This window comes from Triturus cristatus, chromosome 5_2, assembly GCF_964204655.1.
Source record: "Triturus cristatus chromosome 5_2, aTriCri1.1, whole genome shotgun sequence".
NCBI classification, from domain to species: Eukaryota; Metazoa; Chordata; class Amphibia; order Caudata; family Salamandridae; genus Triturus; species Triturus cristatus.
This window is the reverse complement of record NC_140588.1, coordinates 534,199,633-534,221,699: the sequence shown is the minus strand read 5'-3', so window position 1 is coordinate 534,221,699 and position 22,067 is coordinate 534,199,633. Positions and strand designations below refer to the sequence as shown.

The 22,067-nt window shown below is 48.3% G+C and overlaps 1 protein-coding gene across 38 annotated transcripts in view; it reads right to left on the bottom strand.

Annotated features, from left to right (window-relative positions):
* Nucleotides 1-22,067, bottom strand: part of CLASP2 (cytoplasmic linker associated protein 2) — a 1,832,463-nt gene that overhangs the window by 412,720 nt on the left and 1,397,676 nt on the right. For all 38 annotated transcript variants that reach the window (XM_085607571.1, XM_085607579.1, XM_085607573.1 and 35 more), the window contains one exon: nt 10,223-10,467. In XM_085607571.1, the coding sequence (XP_085463697.1) occupies nt 10,223-10,467 (245 nt within the window). The remainder of the gene's footprint in view (nt 1-10,222; nt 10,468-22,067) is intronic.

Sequence of the window (22,067 nt, the reverse complement as noted above, 5' to 3'; positions counted from 1 at the left end):
ACAATTTACCAGCTTTGTCACCATGTTCATACACTTTATGATGTGCGGTCTTTTATTTGGATCTGGCTGCCCCCGTTAAAAGCTGCATATAATCAAGCCTTTTCATATTGAGGGCATGTCTATCGGAGGCGTCATCTGTGTCCGCTACCCTTGCTAACTCTACCAGGATTTCTTTTTCTAGTGTTTCTACGCGTGCCCTCAGCTCTTTCTTGTGTCCTATCATTAGTGCGAGTGCCCGGCCTTTAATCACAGCCCTGAATGCCCCCCACAGGGTTTGTGGCGCATCTACTGTACCAGCATTTTCTGTAAAGTACCGGTCTGTGTCCTTAATTAGTTCTGCTTTTAGATGTGGGATTTTCAGATACCACGGATTAATCGTGAGTGTAGTACGTCCAGTCGGGGAATGTACTACAATCTGGGCGAGGACTGGGGAGTGATCGGAAATACCCCTCGTCAAACATCTTGCCTCTGTAAAGTTATGGATGTTTTCTACGCGTGTCAGCAGATAGTCTAACGAGATTGACTGCCATGGGCCCCCGAATGGAATGTGTACTGGCGCGCCTGTTGATTGAAAAGTTTCCATATGTCTACAAGGCTGAAGGCCGAGAGGAAGTCTGCTAGTTGCGCTCTACAATGTGGGTCCAGTCGGAGTGGGCGTCGGTCTATGTACCCATTCATAATCAAATTAAGGTCACCTCCCATCAGTAGAATACCGGCGGGGAGGTCCAGCATGAATTTGCTGAGCTTCTCCAGTGTCGTCGTTTTCATAGCCAGGGGGATGTGTACAGATAGTACATTGACAGGTTTCCTTTCCACATTTCGGCCACTGCTGTGAATCTGCCCTGTGTGCCCACCCATGTTTTTATGTATCATATATGGGCAGTTTTTATGAATAAGAATATCGGTTCCTCTAGAGCCGGAGGTAAATCCTGCATGGACTGCTAACCTATATCCCCATCTGTCTATATGTGGATAACGGGGCCTGCCGTTTTAAGTATTGAAGCACTATCCCTCATTTTATTCAACTCCAAGCCAGTTGACACTTACAGGTGAGGATTCGGAGTGATTTCCTCTTTTTATGGTCTGTCATGTTCTCTGGGGGTTATGCAATCGTCGGTGTGATAAGCTGAGTATATGTTGTCTATTCTATATCGGACCCGGGACAATGACCTATTTGCTGTATTCCACTTGTGGGTGTATGATCCCCACCCTCCCTGTCATTAAGACGGACCTATAACATAACTTGGCCCCCACCCCCAAACTTGACCATTCCCATCCCCCCACCCTGCCTCCCTGCATGACGGGAAAAAAATCTCCTGCCTCTCCAACTTTGCAGAGTGCCTATCGGCCACCCCTGAAGTGACTGTGGTGCGTGGTCTGGTCCCACACCCGGCATCCGAAAAGACCATTTCTATCAGAGCCTACATTCTCTAGAGGGAGACAAGTCTCAACTTGTCATTGTATTTAGTTGTCCTGTTCAGATTTAGGGTTGCGCAGCTCGGGTTGTTATTGTATCTGTCCTCTGTATGAATAAGTACTGCTACCCCGTTATTCATTGTTGTTCAAGTCTAGAGACTCTGTTGTCAGGTTAGTGTCAGCCATATTTAATGCATCGTATTTTTGTCGGGTCCGAGTGGCTCTCTCACAATAGTCGGTCTGAGTGAGTTTCCCAACTGTGTGCCATCTATCAAGCCAATCCCATGTTTCCTCTGGGCTATTGAAGAACCACACCTTTCCTTTTGACTCTACTCAGTTTGGCAGGGAATATCATGGTGTACTTAATTTCTTTCTCTTGTAGGGCCCGTTCAACTTCCAAGAAGCTAAAGGCCCTGCTTTGCACTGTGAGTGTGAAATCCGGGAGGAATGTTATCTTGTTGCTTTCAAAATGGATCGGTGCTGCAGTGCGGGCTGTTTGCAATATTACGTCTCTATCTCGAAAGTTGAATACTTGTGCTAGTATAGGCCTAAGAGGTGCTCCGGGCTTCGGTCTATCCCCCAGCACTGTGCGGTCTTTCGATCGAGAAATAGTTGGACAAACCTCGGGGTTGTAAGTACTTCACAACAAGATCTTCTATGAACAGGTCTGCCGCCTGACCCTTTGCTCTCTCCGGCACGCCTAGAATTTGGAAGATATTGCACCGCGCCCTACCTTTGTAGTCACCCAGTTGGTTTTCCATCCTCTCATTACAGACTTGGGGCCAGATGTACAATGGTTTTTGTATGCGCAAGCGGGTGTGCCAACCTGTTTGCGCATGCAAAAACCATGAAGGGTAGGTACAATACCAAAATAGCAAGTTGCAATTTGTTTGCAAATCACTATTTTGGTATTGCTAGTCGCCATTAGGAAGGGGGCGTTACCTTCCTAATAGCGAGCGCAACCCCATGTACAATGGTTTTGTGGTCGCATTTGCGGGCGCAAAACTCTCACAAATTACCACCCTCTTCACGAGAGTGGTAATGGGGTCGCAAAAGGGAAGGGGTCCCCAGGGCACCCCTTCCCCTTTGCAAACGCAGGGGAATTTTTTTTTAAGGAGAGGCAGTGACTGGGCACAGTGGTGATGGCTGACATTATGTCCTGCAGGGTCAGGTCTGATTGTCCTTCTGTCTGTTGCATCATTGTGCGCACATTATCCGTCCCCTTTTCCTGTGGGTCAGAACCCTTTTGCTATGCATATTTATCTAGTTTCGTCTGTAGTGAGGTTCGGCCACTTTTCCCTCCTGCCATTGCTGGGCCTCCGAGGCCAGTCTGCATGGGATAGTCTGGATAGCCGGGGTGATCGGACTCTGCTGGATACTATCCACTGCCTGCCTAAGGCCCTGTGCGGCCTGTGGGGTTTCATCAGCTAAGTCTCTATTTGACTCAGTTACACTGTGTGCCTTAGCGCTTTTGAGGATATCATGGACCGTGCTCTTCCCTCATACTGATGTACAACTGGGGTCTCTAGTAGGTTTGGGTGCTCAGTTACTCCGCTCTCTGTCGTTGGATACCCAGACCCCACTGCTGCTGTGCCAGGGCCATGGTCGATCAAGCCTGCTCGCCCTGCACTTGTCTGACAGTACAGCTCTTACATGTGAGCTCCACAAATTGGGCCTAGTCACTGGCCTGCACACCACCTACGAGGCCTTGAGCAGTACGTCAAATTTGCCGCCGTACTTGGTGTGCAGTTACGCGCCGGTCTACCTCCGGTCTCTCCACTGCCAGTATAGAGAGTCCGGTTGCTCCTCAGATTGTGCAGGCATGGGATCGGCGGTGTCTTCCAGTGAGCCGCTCCTCTCTCCGTAAGGCCGAATCGGTCCACCGCTTCAGATCGGCCCCCACTGCCGTGAGGCTCACCACCCATCATGGACACGCTATCTCTTCTCGGCGGCAGGCACTGGGTGCGCCCGTTACTGCTACCACTACACTCCTTGAGCTGATGAGGACGTCGCCTTCGGCGGTTATTCGTCCTGGAGCCGCTCCTCTCTGGGTACAGCGAACGTCACTCCCAGACCTCCACAGCGATGAGTCAGTTTGTAACTCTGTTCCCGGACACCCGCTCTCTGTGAAATTTAATCAAGATACTTGCAGAGGCTGCGGATGTTGGTAGGGTTGTATTCAGCTCTTTTTCTCTGATCAGTGTAAGGATTTTATACAATACCGGGTGTGGTGTGCCCAAGCAGCGTTAGTGTGCGGCCATCTTCTTCGGCAGTTGGCCACGCCCCCAGATGCATAGTTTTGACTCCTTCAAACTATCCTCTTTATTCTCCTGGAGTGCTCTCTGATTATCTGCCCGCCTGCTTGTTTGTTTTCTTTACAGATGCCTCCACCAACGTAACTGACTGCTAATGATTCATCCTTTATTAGGTTGGGATTCTTCCCTTTGATGTTTCTCTATTGTTTGCTAAAATTGTTTTCTTTCATGCCTCTTTTTTTTCAGGGTGACAGATGCTTCTGGTGTAGAAGTTGGGATTTATTCATATGTTGCTGTGGTTTCAGCTTTTTAGTATGTATGTTAGTTTATCGTTTTTCATTCTAGGTTTTGACGCACACCTTTACAACAATCCTGAAAGCGTTCTTCCAGTGATGATTCCCTGTGGTGCCTCACTGGCGCACTCCTTACCCCGCTGCAGAGCCTTGCCAGGCTCCTTTTTCAAATTGCCCACAGCGAGGGCTCATACCCAAAGCTCACAGCAATGATCTTCCGAAACACGCCATGGTTCTCACGTTCGCCCACCGCCTCCTCCTAGAGGTACTCTTATTCCAGGAAACTCATCTTATGGGAAACCACTGCCCCTTCTTAGCACATAAGGGATATGATAGAGTCTTCTATGCAGGATACTCCTGTGGGCCCCAAGGGGTTGCAATCCTGTTGCGCGGCTCCTTCCCTTTCTTGGTCTCCCATTTAACATGTGACCCATACAGGAACGTTGGAAGGACAGGTGATCAATTTTGTATGCATTTTTGTGCTTCCTGTACTACTCAACGCCTGTTTCCAGGACCTCTCCACACTCCTTTTGAGCCTTCCGCAAGGTCTCATATTAATAGGTGTGACTTTAATGCAGTGCCTGACACCAACTGGGTCCCCCATTAGCTCTGGACATACCAGGGCACACCATTTTACTGACTGGGCCGCCATCCTTGGCCTTTGTGACGCCTGGAGCATATGACACCCAAGACTTCGACAATTCACTCATACCGTAGCAGCCTAGAACACTCACTCCTAGATGGATTTTTTTTTTACCCGCATAAACATTTATGGCGGGCCACGACAGCCAAGGTCTACAGGTAAGGGGCGACAAACGGGAAGCTGCTATATCGGCTAGCCTCCCATCAACACGTAAATAGTTATACCTGAAAATATCGATGGTAGTGGTCATCCTTGTCATACTCTACCCGAGATTGCACATGCAATTGCTTGCTATTATGAAACTTTGTAAGCAGCTCCCGTTGGGAGATACCAGGAGCTTTCCCGTCACTTCCTTGAGGCAGTCCCCTTCCCTTGCTTGTCCACTAGTGAATGTCGTATGCTCGATGAAGCCTTTACAACTGAGGAGATTGCAGTCACGTTGTCCGGCCTGGCATCGGGGAAAACTCCTGGGCCAAATGGCTTCCCTTCGGAATGCTATACTGCATTCCTTGAGATATTACTCCCCCACCTCTTGGCCCTTTATAAATAAGTGTCTTACACAGGCACCTTCCCTCTGGAACTAGACACAGCCACTATAGTGGTGATCCCCAAGACACAACCTTCTTCCACCTACTGTTCGGAGTATCGTCAGATATCCATCCTCTCAACAGTGAGGTCAAACTTTTTGCCACTATGCTGGCCACCCGCCTGCAGCACGTCCTTGCTACGTTGATTCATGCTGATCAATGTGTCTTTATGCCGACCTGTAGCACAAGGCACTGTCTCAGATGGCTTCATGTGGCCCTTCCTCATCGTCATCATTTGCAACATAACCCTCCCTTACTTTTATTGATTTCCAAAAGGCTTATGATATGGTGGACTGGGACATGGGTCAGCATCGAACCTCAATTTTGGGGCATGGTTCGCGCTAATTTCTCCAACCCTACTGCCCGAGTCCAAATCAACGGATCCTCTCCTCAACTTTTCCAGTAAAGCATAAAACTCATCAGGACCGCCCCCCCCCACCCCACAATCTCCTCTTCGCGCTCACCATCAAGCTGTTGGCCCAACTAATCCACATGAACGCTGAGATTCATGGATGGCGATGTAGTACTGACCAAGAAGACCGCATAGCTTTGTATGCGGATGATGTCTTTTGTACCTGGTGGATGCAACATGAGCGCCCTCGCTGTCTTCATTTATTGAGCTGTTTTGAGGAAGCTTCCTGTCTGAAGATGAACCCGTACTGATCCCTTTGACATCCTCCAGAGACTGGTTTGACTGGCAGATGAGCATACCTTTACGTTGGCTCAGTTTTAAATATCTATGCATCTGGGTTTCCCTACATTCAGAACTTACATTGACCCTTTAACCTACAACGGTTGGTCCGAAGGGCCAAAGCTGACCTAACTAGGTGGTCAGCCCTCTCTCTAAATGTTATGGGGCGTACAGCTCTCTCCAAAATAATGATTCTCCTGCGATTCCTGTATATCTTTCAGAATTTGCCGCTCCACCTGCCGTGGACATGGTTCTGGATCCTGGATGGGACAGCCACGACGTTTCTGTGACCCCGTCTTGCCCTTGTGCACTGTCAATGAGACCCATATGATGGTGGCCTGGAAATGACATCTCTATCATTATTACCTGGTCTCTCAGATGCTTGTAGTTCACTGCTGGTTTAATGGGGGATGGTCTGACACTGCCTATTGCCTGGAGCTGTCCCAGTTTGGCTTTCCTCAACTTCAAGCTCAGCACTATGACTCTCCGATACCTACTTCCTTGCCTCCAGTGACCAGGCTGGTGTTCTTGGCCTGGAAAGTGGTGCTTTAACATGTGTGATGGGAAGCCAAACTTACACAACAGACACCCCTCTGGCACGATAATTGGTTGAGGGAAGTGGCAGTGATTCAAGGCTTTAAAACCTGGGACATTACTGGTTATCACACAAGTGGGGGACATCTGGGCTGGAACACACATATGCTTCTTCCATGATCTAATCTATGCCCTTGAACACAGCCAATTCTACAAATACCCTCAACTCCGCCATGCTAACCGTACTCCCGTCCCGGTGCCTGACACTTTGCTAGAGTTCAGTTCCCTAGAGGTAAACTTCTTATGGGAAACCTTGGCGGGATCTCTCAAATTTATGGCACTCCGATCATCAACTTACCAGGTACACTGCATCACCTCAGAGCCCAGTGGGAAGGTTGGCTGGGGCCAATGAAAGATGACAATTGGAGGGACGCCACGATGGCCCCTCAAGAACTTACTATCTCTAGTCCACTGCGGCTGGTCCTAACCTGTTATGTTATTAGGAATTTTTGAGTGCACATTCACCATAAGGTCTCTTGGCACTAAGATAGCGGAAGCAATGTCAGCAGCAAGATTAGTCATAAGCTTGTCTAAACAGCCAAGTTGTTAAGAGTTTCCTAAAGCACCCATAGTTGGATCATGCTCTAATGTCAGGAGCAGGGGTATTCCAGATGTGGGGAGCCATTACAGATATCTGCCCCCTCCAAGAGTCTTACTTTTACTTTTGGAACAGTTAGCAAATTCAGCTGAGTCTATCTGAGATGGCGGGTAGGAATATAACACTGAACTCTCGAAGACACGAAAGCTGGGCTTTTGCTGTGAAGGGCTTTCAAGACAATACAAGCTGTTTTAAAGACTGTCCTCTTGGCTACAGGAAGCCAATGTAGCTTTTTTATTTGAGTTTTAGTGTGGCAGTGTCTAGGTTGTGAGAAAACACCAACTGAGCAGCTTGATGTTGAGCCAATTGCAGCCTGTGGTTTAAGCAAATAATGAATCCCAGATAAAGAGCGTTTGCATAGTCAATCTAAGGCAATAATCATTTGGATGACGGCATCCACCATTTAGTATCTCCTGATTTTCCTTATTCTCCGAAGTTGGAGAAAACAAGAGGACGAGAGAGCCGCTATCTGCTGTTTCAGGGATAGTCCTCATCGATGAAAATACCAAGACTTTTCACTGCTTTCTTGGGTGTTGGGGGGATCCCCTCACATGGGGCCCAAAGGAAGGATTTCTTTGATGCAGTTTATTCTTAGTAACCACATATTCAATTTTGTTGAAGTTTAGCTTCAACTGGTGACTATTCATCTAGCCCCGAATATATAACATAGTGTTTTTGAAGAAAAAAAACTGAGATTACATTGTGTTGTCAATGATGAAAGTCAGCGGGAAATCGTCAGCGCATTTGTATATTTTTACCTGTTACTTCTGTAAGGAATGTATCAGTGGGAGAATGTAGAGATTGAACATGTGAGGAGAAAGGGAGGATCCCTGGGGGACTCCACAATTTAGTTGGACCTCGACTGAACGAAACCGGATGAGGTGGACCGATTGAGCCCAGTCTCTAAGAAAAGAGGCCAACCATTCAAGGCAGTGCCCTGCAGGCCTGCGGAGCTGACACGGTCGATCAGAATAGCATGGTCGACTGTGTCAAAGGCTGGCAAGAGATCCAAAAGGACAGTGGCTGTGTGGTATCAATATGTACCCATATCGGCTTCTTTCCTCAAATCATCCATTACATAGAAGAAGACTGTCTCAGTTGAATGGGTGGGGAGAAAGCCCGCCTGATGACTGTCAAGAAAACCGGACTCTTCCAAAAAGGAGCATAGATGTTGAGAAACAGGAGTCTCTATAAGTTTTGCTTGAAAGGGAGCAGTGAGATCGGTCTGTAGTTTTTCAGTATGGCGGGTCCTCCTCAGCCTCCTTAAGATTTTGAGGGACCTTGCCCTGATTAAGGTAATGGTTAAGAAGGGAGGTGGCCATCTCAGGAAAGTATGAGAGAACTGTTTTAAGGACATTTGTGGGACAGATATAATTTGGAGAGCCTGATTTAACTATGTCCGTCAGCTCAATAAAGAGCTCTTTGCTAATGGCCTGAAAAGCGGAGTGTGTCAAGGGGTTCCTATCTTCCTGAAGAAGTGACAAACATACATGTGCTGGCTTGAATACTATCTTTTGTTACTTTTATTTTCTCAATGAAAAATGAGCACAAGTCGTTGCGCATAGACTTTGCGTGGGAGCCGCAGGTAAAGTTATTCTGTCTGGGTTGGAAAGTTCTCAGACTGTCTCAAAGACAGTCAAGGTTTTGTTTTCCGTGTTCATAATTTTATATGAAAAGTAGGTAGATTTTGCATGCAAAATTAGCTTTTTGTATGTTTTTAGTCTTTCAGGCAGGTACATATTTTTCCATTTCTGTTCTGCCTGCCGGAGATCAAGTTTAGCCATTTTCAACTCCTCCGAGAACCATTTAGATGCTTCATGGTGATGAGTGGGTTCAGGTGTGCAGAGAAGGGCATGAATATCTCTGGCTACACTAAGCCAGTTTGATATTCGTTCCTCATGGTCATCCAGGTTCCCAGTGGGATCAGGTAAGGTATGAGTCAGTGTGTTGCAGAACAAATTAAGATCTGTACCATTTCAGTTCCTGGAAAAAGCAACCGGGCGTGTAGGAGGGTTAAAAAAAAAACTCTTTTAGGATACATTTATTCAAGCAGTGGTTTGACCAAATGCAAGGGGAAACCCTAAGGTTAACTATGGATAGACTGGAGGACCAAACCTAACCTAAAGTATGACCTCTAATGTGAGTTGGGTCAAATACAAGTTAGTCAAAATTGAGATCAGTTAATGATTCAATTAGGTCTAGAGACGTTTGCCCACCAATGTCCTCATTCGCCCAGTAATTAATAACCTATTATCTCTATTTGGCCTATCTTTCCCCGACACGTATTTACCAGCGGGCCTTCGACCAAGTCCTGCCTCTCACAGATGTGAGATCGATCCAGCAGAATTCTATCATATGGTACCGTACTGCTCTGTGGTAGCAAACTATTGGCCCGAGGTGCTCTGTGACCTAAAGGAGGATCTTGGTTGAGAGGTTCCGCTCTCCCCCCTGCTGATACTGCTTGGTGTGTTTGAAGGGTACGGAGGTACAAAAGCTGAACAATTGTTCTTGGGCTGTTCCTGGGACCGGCTCTCCTGGTTGCTAAGCATGATAATGCTGCTAAATGGATGTTCTCTACTCCTCTAACTCTGCCGAGATGGCGGTGAGGAGTTTACTGGTGCTATCAACAGAAGCGTGTGGTTTATGATGCCAGAGGTTGCCCCCACAAACATGGGTCGGTTTAGGAGAAGTGGCTGGGTCTCTTGGACTAACTTTGTACATGACTGCTAGTTGAGACCGTTTGCTAGTCTGATGTACCACTTGATTGTCTATGATCTGAATAGTCGTTTTTCTTATGTATCGTGTTGATTGGGTGTCCATTGTTCAACTCTTGCCACTTTCGGTGGCTTAAAGTCAATAAAATCTATTTATCAAAACAATAACATACATAACCTGTTTTGAGTGGCACAAGAAATCCGAAGTAAAACTTCTGGTGGAATATAAGAATTAATAGATATGTTATAATAAATGAAATCATATTAAGTAATTTTGTTTAATTATCAAGTTATGTCAAAAGAGGCATGCTTAGCTGTGGAAGTAAATATTGTAATTTAAAGATTTTGGATGTAGACCAAAAAACTAGTTCTCAAACCTTTATGATTTAATTTACTTTTCTCATTGCTTAAAAATAATTTTAATTTTGTACCTTAAGGTTCTCTGGTTTTTTAATAAATTCTGAAGACCAAGTAAGCCTTCTTTTCTTTCAGACCAGTTTGAGCTGGCACATCGATTGAGCACCTCTGCAACATCTTCTGTTTGACGCATGTAGGTTGGAATGCTGCCATTGCGTGAGCTGTATGAACGTTCTGAACAGGCACTGGACGCATCACTGTTTGCATCGTCGTCAGAATACATTCCATATGATTCATACCTCCTGCGGGCTGGTTTTTTCTATCACCAAACAAGCTTCTTGTTAGTAGATGCAAGAGAACATTGGATCACATATAACATTGACTACTTCGAACTGGATCATAGCATTTGCTTTCACAATCAATGTACACAGATCTCCATTAGAGATAAACAATAAACAAATCAGTTTCACACACATTGAGACAATTTACATGGCAAAACTTGAGACAATCTCCATCCATTTAGAATATTAAAGTGAAGTCTCTTTTGCTGTATTAGCTGTATGAAAGAATGAGGTTTTCTAAAACATGTTTAAAAGTAGAATTTTTTTTAAAAAAATTGTAAAGTATGAGCACACATTTTCAATACCTTGAATCTGACTTAAATTAGAGTGAACTATTTGGAACAGCTATCAGATTGAATTGTACACGTATTGATTCATTTAGATATCGATCTACATTACCCTGGTCCTTTATTCAAAGTCTGAAGGTGTTTTTTCAATTATGAACATGAGTACCTGGACATCTACTGGAAATTGCTTCCATACGCTATTAAAAGATAACTTTGGATGTACAGTAAAACCCACCCATGCTTGGGTTTTATGCGGACACGATGCCTATGCCTGCATGTGTTCACATCAGCACGAATTTAGTACTTTAAAAAAGGAGATAATCGCCGTTTGCTTTCAGCTGAGTTATTAGCAAGATGGTATTGAAAATAAGAAACAACCTAGGGATAACAAACTGAATGAATAGAAGAAAAACTTTGCCCAACTCCTTAAATCCTAGTCTTTTCTCACTCACAACAGGTGGAAAGATTCTACAACAATTAGATTAGAAAAGGGAGAAGTGCAGCATCAAACATCTTTAGAACAATGCAAAGAAGTTATGAAGAACTTGGCCCAGTGACTGCAGAATTCACGGGGAGACATCTATATTGCTCCCCAACATATCTTTCTGACTTGTACATGCCTGATTATGGCAGTGAAAGATTGGGTAGCCTGTGTCAGCTGAAAGGAAACCTTTGGGTTGGCTGGGACTGCTTAAGTGGCACTGTGACCATCTCGTAGTGCAGGAAGACATCATCAGTGGAAGGGTTAAACCAACTCTTCACATTCAGACAAGAGGTGGACAGCATTATCCTGCACCCCCTTGAATGAGATCTAAAGACTTCTGCCATGCCATTCAAAGCAAGGACTGGCAGGCGTTCAAATTCCAAGCAGCTTAGTCAATTAAATCCTGAAAAATTAACAATCGGGGATTATCCCCTTCGGTCCAACTAAGCCAATATACTCACTGAAAAATTCCACACTCCACCTTCAAGAGGTTGCGCTGGGTGGATAATAATGTCCGAGTCTATATTTTGGTCACCCTGATAACATTAATTAACACAACCATGTTATTAGGGTGATGAGCCTAAATCACATCTAATTTAGATCAACACATAAATTCAAACTACTATGTCCCACTTATGTACGTTATTGTTTTGCTAAAAATAAGCCATACAATAATAACAATTAAATAAAAACAAATTTAAAAAACCAAATAAGGTGGCTTGGCAGGCTAGCATGGCGGACGCGCCTTAGCTGGGCACCGTCCAGCCCGCCGATAAATATCCTTTTATTGATCCTTTTGCCCGACCCAGGGTTCGCCCCTGTAGCGGTAGGGGTGTGTGGTCATTGGTGGCCGCATCCGGTGGCGCCCCGGCGTCTCCCGGGGTCTGTGGGGCGGCGCCGGGAGTGAGAGCGGGGCCTGGGCCTGGCGCGCCTCGGAAGCCGCGGCCTCGATTTGGGCAGCAGAGGAGGTTGTCCCGTCGGACGGAGTGGCGGACGCAGAGAGCTGGGAGCTGCGGTCCTCCGCCGGACGGGGGCGGCGAGCGCTGGCCTAGGTGGATCCTTGTGGAGGTGTACTGGGAGCCCGGAGGTCGGGGCTCCCCGGGATTGGATCCGGACGACAGCGGGAGTGGCGCTGCCCAGCGTGTACCCCGGCGGGGGTGCGGAGAGCAGTGCCGCGGGAGTAGCGGTGAGTGGCCATCGACAGCGGGCGATTCCCCCCCTCCACCCCCCCCCACGAGGTGCACCTATTTCTTTGTGCCTGCAGCTGTTGGTGGGCCGGGGGCTCGGCGGCCATTTCGGGCCATGTGGTGGTGGTGGTGGTACATGGCGGCGGCGCTGAGCGTCAATGCTGGTGGGGCCGGGCCCCGGATGGCGTAGCTGTACAGGACCCGCAACGGAGACACTGGACTGGTTTTCCCCCCTTCCACTTGCCACCCTCCTAGAAGTGCTTTGAGTGAGAGCCCGGGTGCTCGGCGGCCATTTCGGGTCGCGGCGGTCGAGGAGGGTCTTACTGGTGGTGCGTGGTGGCAAAGTGGCCGGCAGTGCGCTGCGGGAGGTGAGCCACACTCCGGGGACTGCAGTTTGTTTCGGCCTCCATTCGCCCCACCGGGGGCCTCCTTTCTCGGCTGTGGTTCGGGGGCCTGGCAGACGCTTCTCAGTGCGCCTGGAGTGGGGGCAGCAAACTCTTGGTCTTGGTCCGGACTCTGTGGCAGGAGGCCCCCTGGTGTGTGCCCAGGCGCGGGGGGTGCGAGATGATCGCAGCATGACCAAGGATAGAGCTGGTGGGGCGCCGGCCAAACAGGGGCCTATCGACAAATTTACGGGCCCGGGCCCAGCCGGGGGCGCGGCCTCGGCGGCTCCGGACAACGCGGCCCTGCTGGCGGCCATTACCCAGTCCAGGGACATGTTAGACGCGAAGATTGGTGCGGTGGGCTCCGACGTAACATTGCTGCGACAGGACTTGCGGAACGCCGTGGCCCGCATCACGGAGGCCGAGACTAGGGTCTCGGGTGTGGAGGACGACGTGGCGACTCTTAAAAAACAGATGGCGGCCCTGGAATCTTCCCATAAGAACTTAGTGGGCCGAGTCGAAGATGCGGAAGGGAGGGCTCGCCACAATAACCTGCGCTTCGTAGGATTTCCGGAAGGATGCGAAGGTACCAACATGGAGCGTTTCCTGACAGAGTGGCTGGTGTCCTGGCTCCCCCCTGACACTCTTTCCGGCTGCTTTGTGGTGGAGCGGGCGCATAGAGCGCTGGTCCAAAAACCGCCAGTGGGAGCCCGACCGCGACCGGTGATCGCCAGGGTCCTTAATTACCATGACCGAGACGTCATCCTCCGGCAAGCAAGGGCAAAGGAACCACTCAACTTTGAAAATTCCCGCATTCTTATCTTCCCGGACTATACGAGGTTGGTCCAATAGCAGCGTCAATCCTTCCTGGCGGCTAAGGCCCGGCTGCGGGAACTCTCGCTCTCCTACGCCTTGCTGTACCCGGCTCGGTTGCGGGTGATATACAAATCCCGGACCTTGTTCTTTGACACGCCCGAGGAGGTGTTTAAATGGACGGATGAAACTGTGCAACTTCGTTGTCACACTCCCCCCGGCAGAGACTCTACTTTCTCGCATGATGAGGCATCTAAGACTGGCTGTCGGCAGAAGGCGAGACGGGTCCGGCGGTCCAGGTCGCGCCGCCGCTATAAATCTGGTGGAGTGCGGCCTGGAGCTGGGGGGAGCTGCCGGGCGTCCACCTTCCACTCCTTGATTGCTGTGGCCGTATTGGAGGGGGACTCTATCACATTGTAGACTATGTGTCGTAATCGATGATGTGTGTGGAGAGGGGGGGGTCCTGGGTTGGGAGAGTACGTAACGGGGAGGTGCCGCTGTAGCATCTTGCGAGCGAGGTAGTCACCTCCGACTTGTTGGTGGGGTTGCGTTGGGGATCCATTGGTGGGGGGTTGGAGATCCAAGGTTGGGGTCTTGCGATGCTATCCACCGCGACAGGTACTTCAGTGGTTTTGAGGTATGGGGTGGGGGGTTGGAATTGTTGTTGTTGGGGTTATGGGGTTTGTTGGACCGCACACACCTGTGGGAGCTGCCAGAGAGGAATGGAATTGGGATGCTTCTGGATGGGGCTCAGTGGACTACATTGACTGATCATGGCAGATACAGCTACTAGGGTCGATGGGAGACCTGCGGTATTCCGAGTCTTGAGTTGGAACGTTAGAGGTCTGCTTGACAAGATTAAACGGGGGGCAGTCCTGCAGTATGCCAAGCGGGCGTCGGCGGATCTACTACTTTTGCAAGAAACATATCTCCTGGGTACTAAGGCTCCCTGTCTTCAGAGATACGGGTACCTGCAAGTCTTTCATTCTGGGTTCACTAGGGGTTCCCGTGGTGTGGCCATACTCCTTCACAAGCGGGTCCGATATACACACACGCGCTTATGGGCGGATACGCAAGGGCGGTATATTTTTGTTCAAGGAAAGATTGGGGCGGAAGTAGTGATTTTCGGAAGTGTCTATGCCCCACCCCCATTATCATGGACCCTGGCTGAAAAGATCATGACTGTATGGGTAGAGATGCCGTTGGCAGCAGGTATAGTGGGCGGCGACTGGAATGAAGTTATGGTGGTGTCACGGGATCGCTGTTCGGGGGGTGGTGCGCGAGGAGACGATCGACCAACCAAACTACAGGCGTTGGCTGACGGTCTTAATTGGGTGGATGCATGGCGGCGGCTTAATGGGAATACACGGGCGTATACCTACCTCTCTGCCGTTCATGGGTCATTTTCTCGGCTAGACTACATTTTCCTTTCAGGGGCCGCGGTGGCACGGGGGGTGGTGGCGGATATCCTTCCACGTGGGTTATCGTATCATTCCCCGTCTCGCTTCGTATGCGGCTCGGGGGGTCAGTGGGCAATTTCGCTGGCGCCTTTCGGGTTGGCATCTTCAGCAGGAAGACTACTGTGCCCGCATGACGGAGGCTCTGGATCTGTACTGGGCTCGGAATGTGGGCTCGGTGTCGGGAGTTGATATCTTATGGGAAGCTTGGAAACCTACGCTTCGTGGAGTTGACATCTCATATGGTGCGGCGGCCCGCCGAGCGCGTGATGCGGGATTAGTCTAGGCGGAGGGCGAGATTAGGAAACTTGAGAGTAGAAGCCGAGGGGAGTCAGGTGGTACCACACGGTGTCAGTTGCAATATGCCCAGCAAACATACGCCTCGCTTTTGATGGACGAGGCGAGGCAGGCATGGTTAGCTACGAGGAGCCGGGTTTATCAGTGGGGGGACAAATCGGGGACAATGCTTTATAGGCTGTGTCAGGGGCAGCATGAAGCACAGACCCTCCCGGGGATCACAGATAGAGAGGGGCGCGTGCTAACAGACCCTGGCGCCTTAGCGGAAAGCTTTGCAGCATATTATGCGGAGTTGTACGGATCGCGGGAGACCATACCCGGGGGGCTTGTAGATCGGTTCCTCGATGATCTTCCCCCTAGAGCCCTTTCGGATGAAGCGCGTGCAGACTTGGACTGACCGCTGACGGTAGATGAGTTGGGGACGGCATTGGGGAGCCTGTCCCTAGGGAAGGCCCCGGGCCCGAACGGGTTCCCGAGTGAGTTCTTCAGAAAATACTTTATGCAACTGGGGCCCCATTATCATGCGGTGGTGGAGGATGCCTGTGAGCGGGGGGTTTTGCCGGCCGACTGGCGACATGCAGAGATCGTCGTATTCCACAAGCCGGGCCGCCCTCCTGTACAACATGCCTCCTATCAGCCGATTTCCCTTCTTAATGTGGAGGCGAAGATTCTGGCCAAGGCCCTGGCCAACAGGCTCTTGCCATATATTCATACCCTGGTCCAACCGGACCAAGCCGGGTTTATGCCACATAGGGCAACGCGTCACAACATCCGGCGTGCACATGTGGCGATTGCTGCAGTCCAGCAGCGAGAGGCTCGGGCAGCTCTCCTTTTGGCCGACATAGATAGAGCTTTTGACTCTCTTAGTTGGCGCTATCTCTTTGCCTTGCTGCAACTTCTAAACCTGGGGCCACGCTTCTTATCCTATTTAACGCTTCTGTATGCGGATCTTACGGCCTCGGTTCGGGTGGCAGGGGCGACCTCGGCAAGATTCCCGGTGAACCGGGGGACACGACAGGGCTGTCCCTTGTCGCCTTACCTATTTGCCTCAGCCATGGAACCGCTGGCCTCCTGGGTTCGTATGGATGCGCAATACACAGGGTTTGAGTGGGAACATGGACTCTCGGATCGCATTGCCCTATATGCCGATGATGTGTTGTTCTTCCTTTCGGCTCTGGATAAAACGGGACCGCATGATGCAGGTCTTTGGGGAGACGTCGGGACTATACATGAACCCGAGGATATCCACCCTTTGGGTACTGGGCGGTCGGGACGTACAGGGTGAGTGGACGGCGTCATTACGGGTTGCGGCCGGGGAGCTGCAATATCTGGGGGTCTTCCTGACCGACGATCGCCTGGGAGCGCAACGTGGTGCCGGTATGGGAGAAAGTATGTCGAGATGTTAAGCTCTGGGCGCGTATGCCTCTCACTATCTGTGGCCGCTCTGCCATCTTTAAGATGGTGGCACTGCCTCGACTTCTTTACCAGCTCCAAAACCACCCATATGAGATTCCTCCCAGTTGGTTTCGGAAGGTTAATGCGGTGCTGAGCCAATTTCTGTGGGAAGGGGGTCTGGCCAGGGTATCGCTGCGGGTTTGCTTTCGGTCGGTATATGATGGGGGACTGGCTACCTCTGATATCTTATCCTATTATTACGCCTCCCATTTATTGGTCCTAAACGAATGGTGGTATGGAGATAGGGGGACCCGGCGTATGCGGTGGAGAGGCGTCTCATGGACCCACATACGGTACATACCCTACTTTACGCGACTGCATTGCGAGAGGCACTGCCACCGGTCACTCAGGTGGTGTTTCAGGTGTGGCGCCGGGCTTTATGTCATATTGGCTGGTGGGGTAGGCTTACCCGAGAAACCCCGTTGTGGCAGAACGGGCTGCTCCCTCAGTTGGCGACCCTCTCTGTATTTTGGGGTTGGGACAGAATTGGTATCTCCACGTTGGGATCGGTGGTTAAGGGCTGTGTGATGAAATCCTTTGGGGACTTACAGCATGAGTATCAAATGCCACAGACGCAGTTCTTTAAATACCTCCAGCTGCGCCACGCCCTCGCCCCTAGACTGGAGGGTATGCAATCCATCCCTGAATTCAGTCCCCTTGAGGCTAAGGTGTTTATGGGGGATCTCCAAGAAAAGAAAGTCTCTAAAATCTATCAGTCTACGGTGATTCATAGTGCTCCGTCCCTGCAGGGTCTGCGTGAGCGGTGGGAGACGGATGTGGGGCCGTTGGACGAGACGGATTGGAGGGAGGCGCTGGCCTCCCCCCGTGAGGCTAGTATAGCGATCCGACTGTGTCTCGTCCAATTTCGGTATCTACACAGGACTTATTACACACGGCAGCGGCTGTGGCGGGCGGGTCTTATAGCCTCCCCGGACTGCCTTAGGTGTGGGCGAGAGGTGGGGTCTTTGGTGCACACGGTCTGGCACTGCCCTGCAGTGCGCCGGTTTTGGGGGGTAGTGTTAGGGTGCCTATCGGAGGTGTTGGGCTGGGATCTTCCAGTAGACCCCAAATTGGTGTTGCTCCATATTATAGCCGATATTGGGGGTAATATCTATAAGCGTCACTTGCTGCTTCTGGGCCTAACGACAGCCAAGCGGTATCTCGCCCGGCCATAGAAGGCCCCGGCGGCTCCCTCTATTAATGTTTGGAAACGAGGTTTAGATTTCAATATGGGCCTGGAGTTGCCGATCTTTAAAGCGCGTGGGTGTCCTCGGAAACACTTCAAGATCTGGAAGCGGTGGGCTGATTATAGGGGCATTTTCCTTGACCCGGTCCCTACGGATGGAGACTTGGGGCCTATTTGAGTGTCAAGTGTGGCGCTGAGTGCTAATTGTATAGAGATGGTGCTGGTGGACTCTGGCGGTGGTGCGGGGGGAGGGGAGAGGGTGTTGGGAAGGGAGGGGGTTTTCTTGACAGATGATGTATGAATAGCTCTCCAATGTTCCTTGTTATGGTAAAAATATCAAGAGCTGTTGCTATTTACTATGTGGCAGATCCCCTGGTTCTACAGGGGCCTGCAGCCTTTGCCTTCTTGATTAATAAAAGTGTTGTTAAAAAAACAAAACGTAATGCACTAGATACAGAGTAAAATACACCTCATACTTGAACTTGCAGGTAGCCAACAAAGAAAACTGAAATTTCCTGACTGCAGACAACTTTAAGCTTGCAAGGACTAAAAACAAAATTGCTCCACACTTAAGGGAATGATCTCTAGGTATAGAGCTGTGGTGTTAAAATAATGAGCATATCATATGACCCATACCAGCTTTGGACTAGGAAATCTATCCCTTAATGTGCGCCCCTTGGTTGTGGCCATGCTGTCTAGATATACAGTGCTACTGTTCGAAAGATTACCACATCTGTCAAATAGCACAGGGCCATCCATGGCTTCTCTTTAAATGTTTATTTATAAAGCTTGAACAATGACAGCAATAGTCTCTTGTGCTGTACAACTGGTTTTGAGCAACACATCATGAAATGCAGTGCATTTTCTTAATTCCTCTAGCAGCAGTCAAATAAACCCTTATACATTGCCATGTGCATCACATTTTGCTTTATAGGTGCAATGCAAAAGATTGCCTAGTCTAAAGCGAACATACAATTTGCGACGGAGTTTCTGGGTGATATCATTCAAATAAGATGCATATCCAAGAATTGACTTTAGGCATAAGCATCCTGTCAGCAATGAACCTCTACCCCAGTGTTTTGATGTAGTTGTTCTAGCTTTTAGCTATCATTTACCAACTCAGCAGAAGATGAATTAACAAGGTTAGGATGAGCCCAAATATCACCCCACCCAATCTCAGCAAAGTTTTCTCTACATAGTCAGGCTACTTGCATATCCTGGGATGTTCAATTTTCTTTACGGCAGAAAGGATCTTTCTGTATGTGCCTGCATCAGGCTTGATCTGTAGCTTAAAGCACTGCATGACTGGTCACAGCGCGATCAATTCAGAAATACTATTCAAGTCTAGTACATGCAACGCAGCTGAAAGGGTTCCTGGGCTCTATATGAGGAGGGCTCTCAGGAATAGATGTGTCTGCTTTTGGATTTTGGTGGTTTTAACATAACCCCCAAATTCTGGTCACATATTGAGCGCCAGTCATCACTTACGCTTTGTAGGCCTGTACGATAATACTAATAGTGAGTGACCATCTAATATATTTTTGCATCTCAACACTGCACCTGTAATGTGGCTCAGTGTGCCAAAAGCTTTGACCTTTGGCAGGGCTCCCGGACAGGCCATGGTCTAGCATTATGCGAAGACAATCAAATATGCCCTTCTTTTCAACATTAATTCCTCTTAGAGGTAGAGAACTTTTCAAGGTTCTTTTTGTGTACAAGGCCATGAATTTAGTTTTGATAATGTTGATCAGCAGATTTTCTTTGCAGAACAATACGAATCTCCTTAACAACCAATGCAAAGACAGCTTGGTTAGGGACAACATTAAAACATCTTATGCATATAAAAGCGGTGGGGTCCTAACCCCTAATGTATGGGCACATCCAGCTTCAATCAATCAAGGCATCTAGTAGCATTACTGATGGAAAGGCTAAAAAGTAAGGGTGATTACATACAATCTTGCCTAACTCTTTGCTCAAGGCTAAATTCTTCCATGCATTGGCCTTGGTGCCAATATTGAATCTTTAATTTAGTGTGTTTCTGCATTTGTTGCAAGGCTCTCACCATCCATTTTGGCTTTCCCTGCTGTATCGAACAATACCAGAGTTGTGTCGGTCAACAATTTGGAACATAAACATCAGGTCAAAAGTTAGTAATAACAGTGTTTTATGAGCTTGCTGTATTTTGATCAAATAAAGTAGCTTAAAAGACTAGTTTTTGGTCCTCTGTCCCTTTTTAAGTCTTGCCTGAGTGCTCGCCATAATAATATAATCAAAAACCCACATTCTACTAAGCAAAGCTTTGCCTTCCATTTACCGTCCAGTAAAGAAATTGGGCGATTAGAGGGTCTGAGAGTGAACCATTTTTCCACAATGGTGCAAACATTACCAACCTACATGAGGCTAAAACATGAGCACTGGGCAAACAACATTAAAAAGTGAGACAGGCAGTGGCACCTATGTGTTTTTAGCTTTATATGAATCAGATAGAATCTGCCACCTCAGCTACAGTGAGAAGTGGCACTTGCCCAGCATTGAGGCTGAGATTTAACCCATGCAAGAAGTAGTCTGGGGTACTAGGTTGTAAGTCTCTACTGCCCTCTGGCAGGTACTGTTGGACCCACTCTGCTGTGCTTACCTAAGTATTAAAGCAGTTTGGCCTACTCATGAAGCTCCATGTAATAATATTCCCGATTAACTTGCCGTCTCTATCCCAGGCAGACAATAACACAGCATTCCATACTCTTCTGTGCATTTCTTTCTATCTTCTAACAGCATCTGCACTGTCTCTATGCCCTATGAAGTAGTGCTTTCCTATTTGCTGTACCATTTAAACCACTCAAAATCATTGTTTTTTTGCAGATGTCTTGAGTGGTGATGAGTAACAAACAGTGGGAGATATCACTGATTAGATTCTCATATAACTGGTTGAAATGATACCTATCCATTGGACCTCTCTTCAGGTTTCCCTCAAATTCTAGATCAACTAAGTGCAATATCGCTTGGGCCACACATAAATAGGTCTCTGGCCTCGATCTTATATTTTTTTGGCTTTTGTATATAAATAGCGCTACTGAGGCTACTAGTGATTCTATAGTTGGACAGGGACAATTGCAACATTGGAGATCCGAATATATTAATGAGAACAATCTATTTGTCAACTCTCTCTCCATTTCTATATGAGCAACCAGCTGGTGTGACTCAAGAGTGCGTTCGGCCATTCAATGAGCGAAAGTAAGTCATGTACATGGATAACTTCTCCTTCCTAATATTTTAAGCACTTTGCATTTCTGCTTCTAGGATCCCGCATGCTGCTCTTCCTCTGCAATTTCATTGCAAGGTTGGTCCTTAATATCTCTAACATTAAAGTTGAAATACGCTGCAAAAGGGTGTTTTGCTCCAATAATAAAATTACTTCTCAACAGTACTATCTTGGTCTTTAGAGGCCCAGTCACACACTATCCCTCTATCAGTTCCTTCCCTAGTGGGTTTTAAACATTAAAAATGTTAATCATTAGTAATAACCTTCAAGCTGATGTACTGTAAGTTATAGTTTATAACTTGAAAATGTACAGTGTTTGTGAACAGGGCAAAAGAAATACACATCGGAACTCCTTATGGCCTTCCTGGTTTCTGTTCGATGCTGGTCTGCACTAGGACACAAAGCTGTTGACTTCAGTTTCATTAAGAGCCCATGACTACTGGAAGCAACAAATGTTATGTTTTCTGATGAGCCACAGTCATTCCTCTTCTTTCAAGCCTGCACAGCTCCAGCTCATGGCACAGAGGGAAAGTTCCTCTGTTGGGCTCTTGCTACTAGAGGCTCACTGCTGCATTGGTCTATCTGAAATGCATGCCTCTGGAGGCAGTTGGTACTCTATTTGCAGTATAACGTCTACTCTCCTCTTGCTGATAGCAATTCAGGTTGCTTGTATCAGCTCTCAATTGTTTTTGCTGTACATATAGTGGCCTAGCACAGTGCACATAAATGTGTTGATTTCTTTAATTTCTTTAACTCTAATAGTTTCTTGT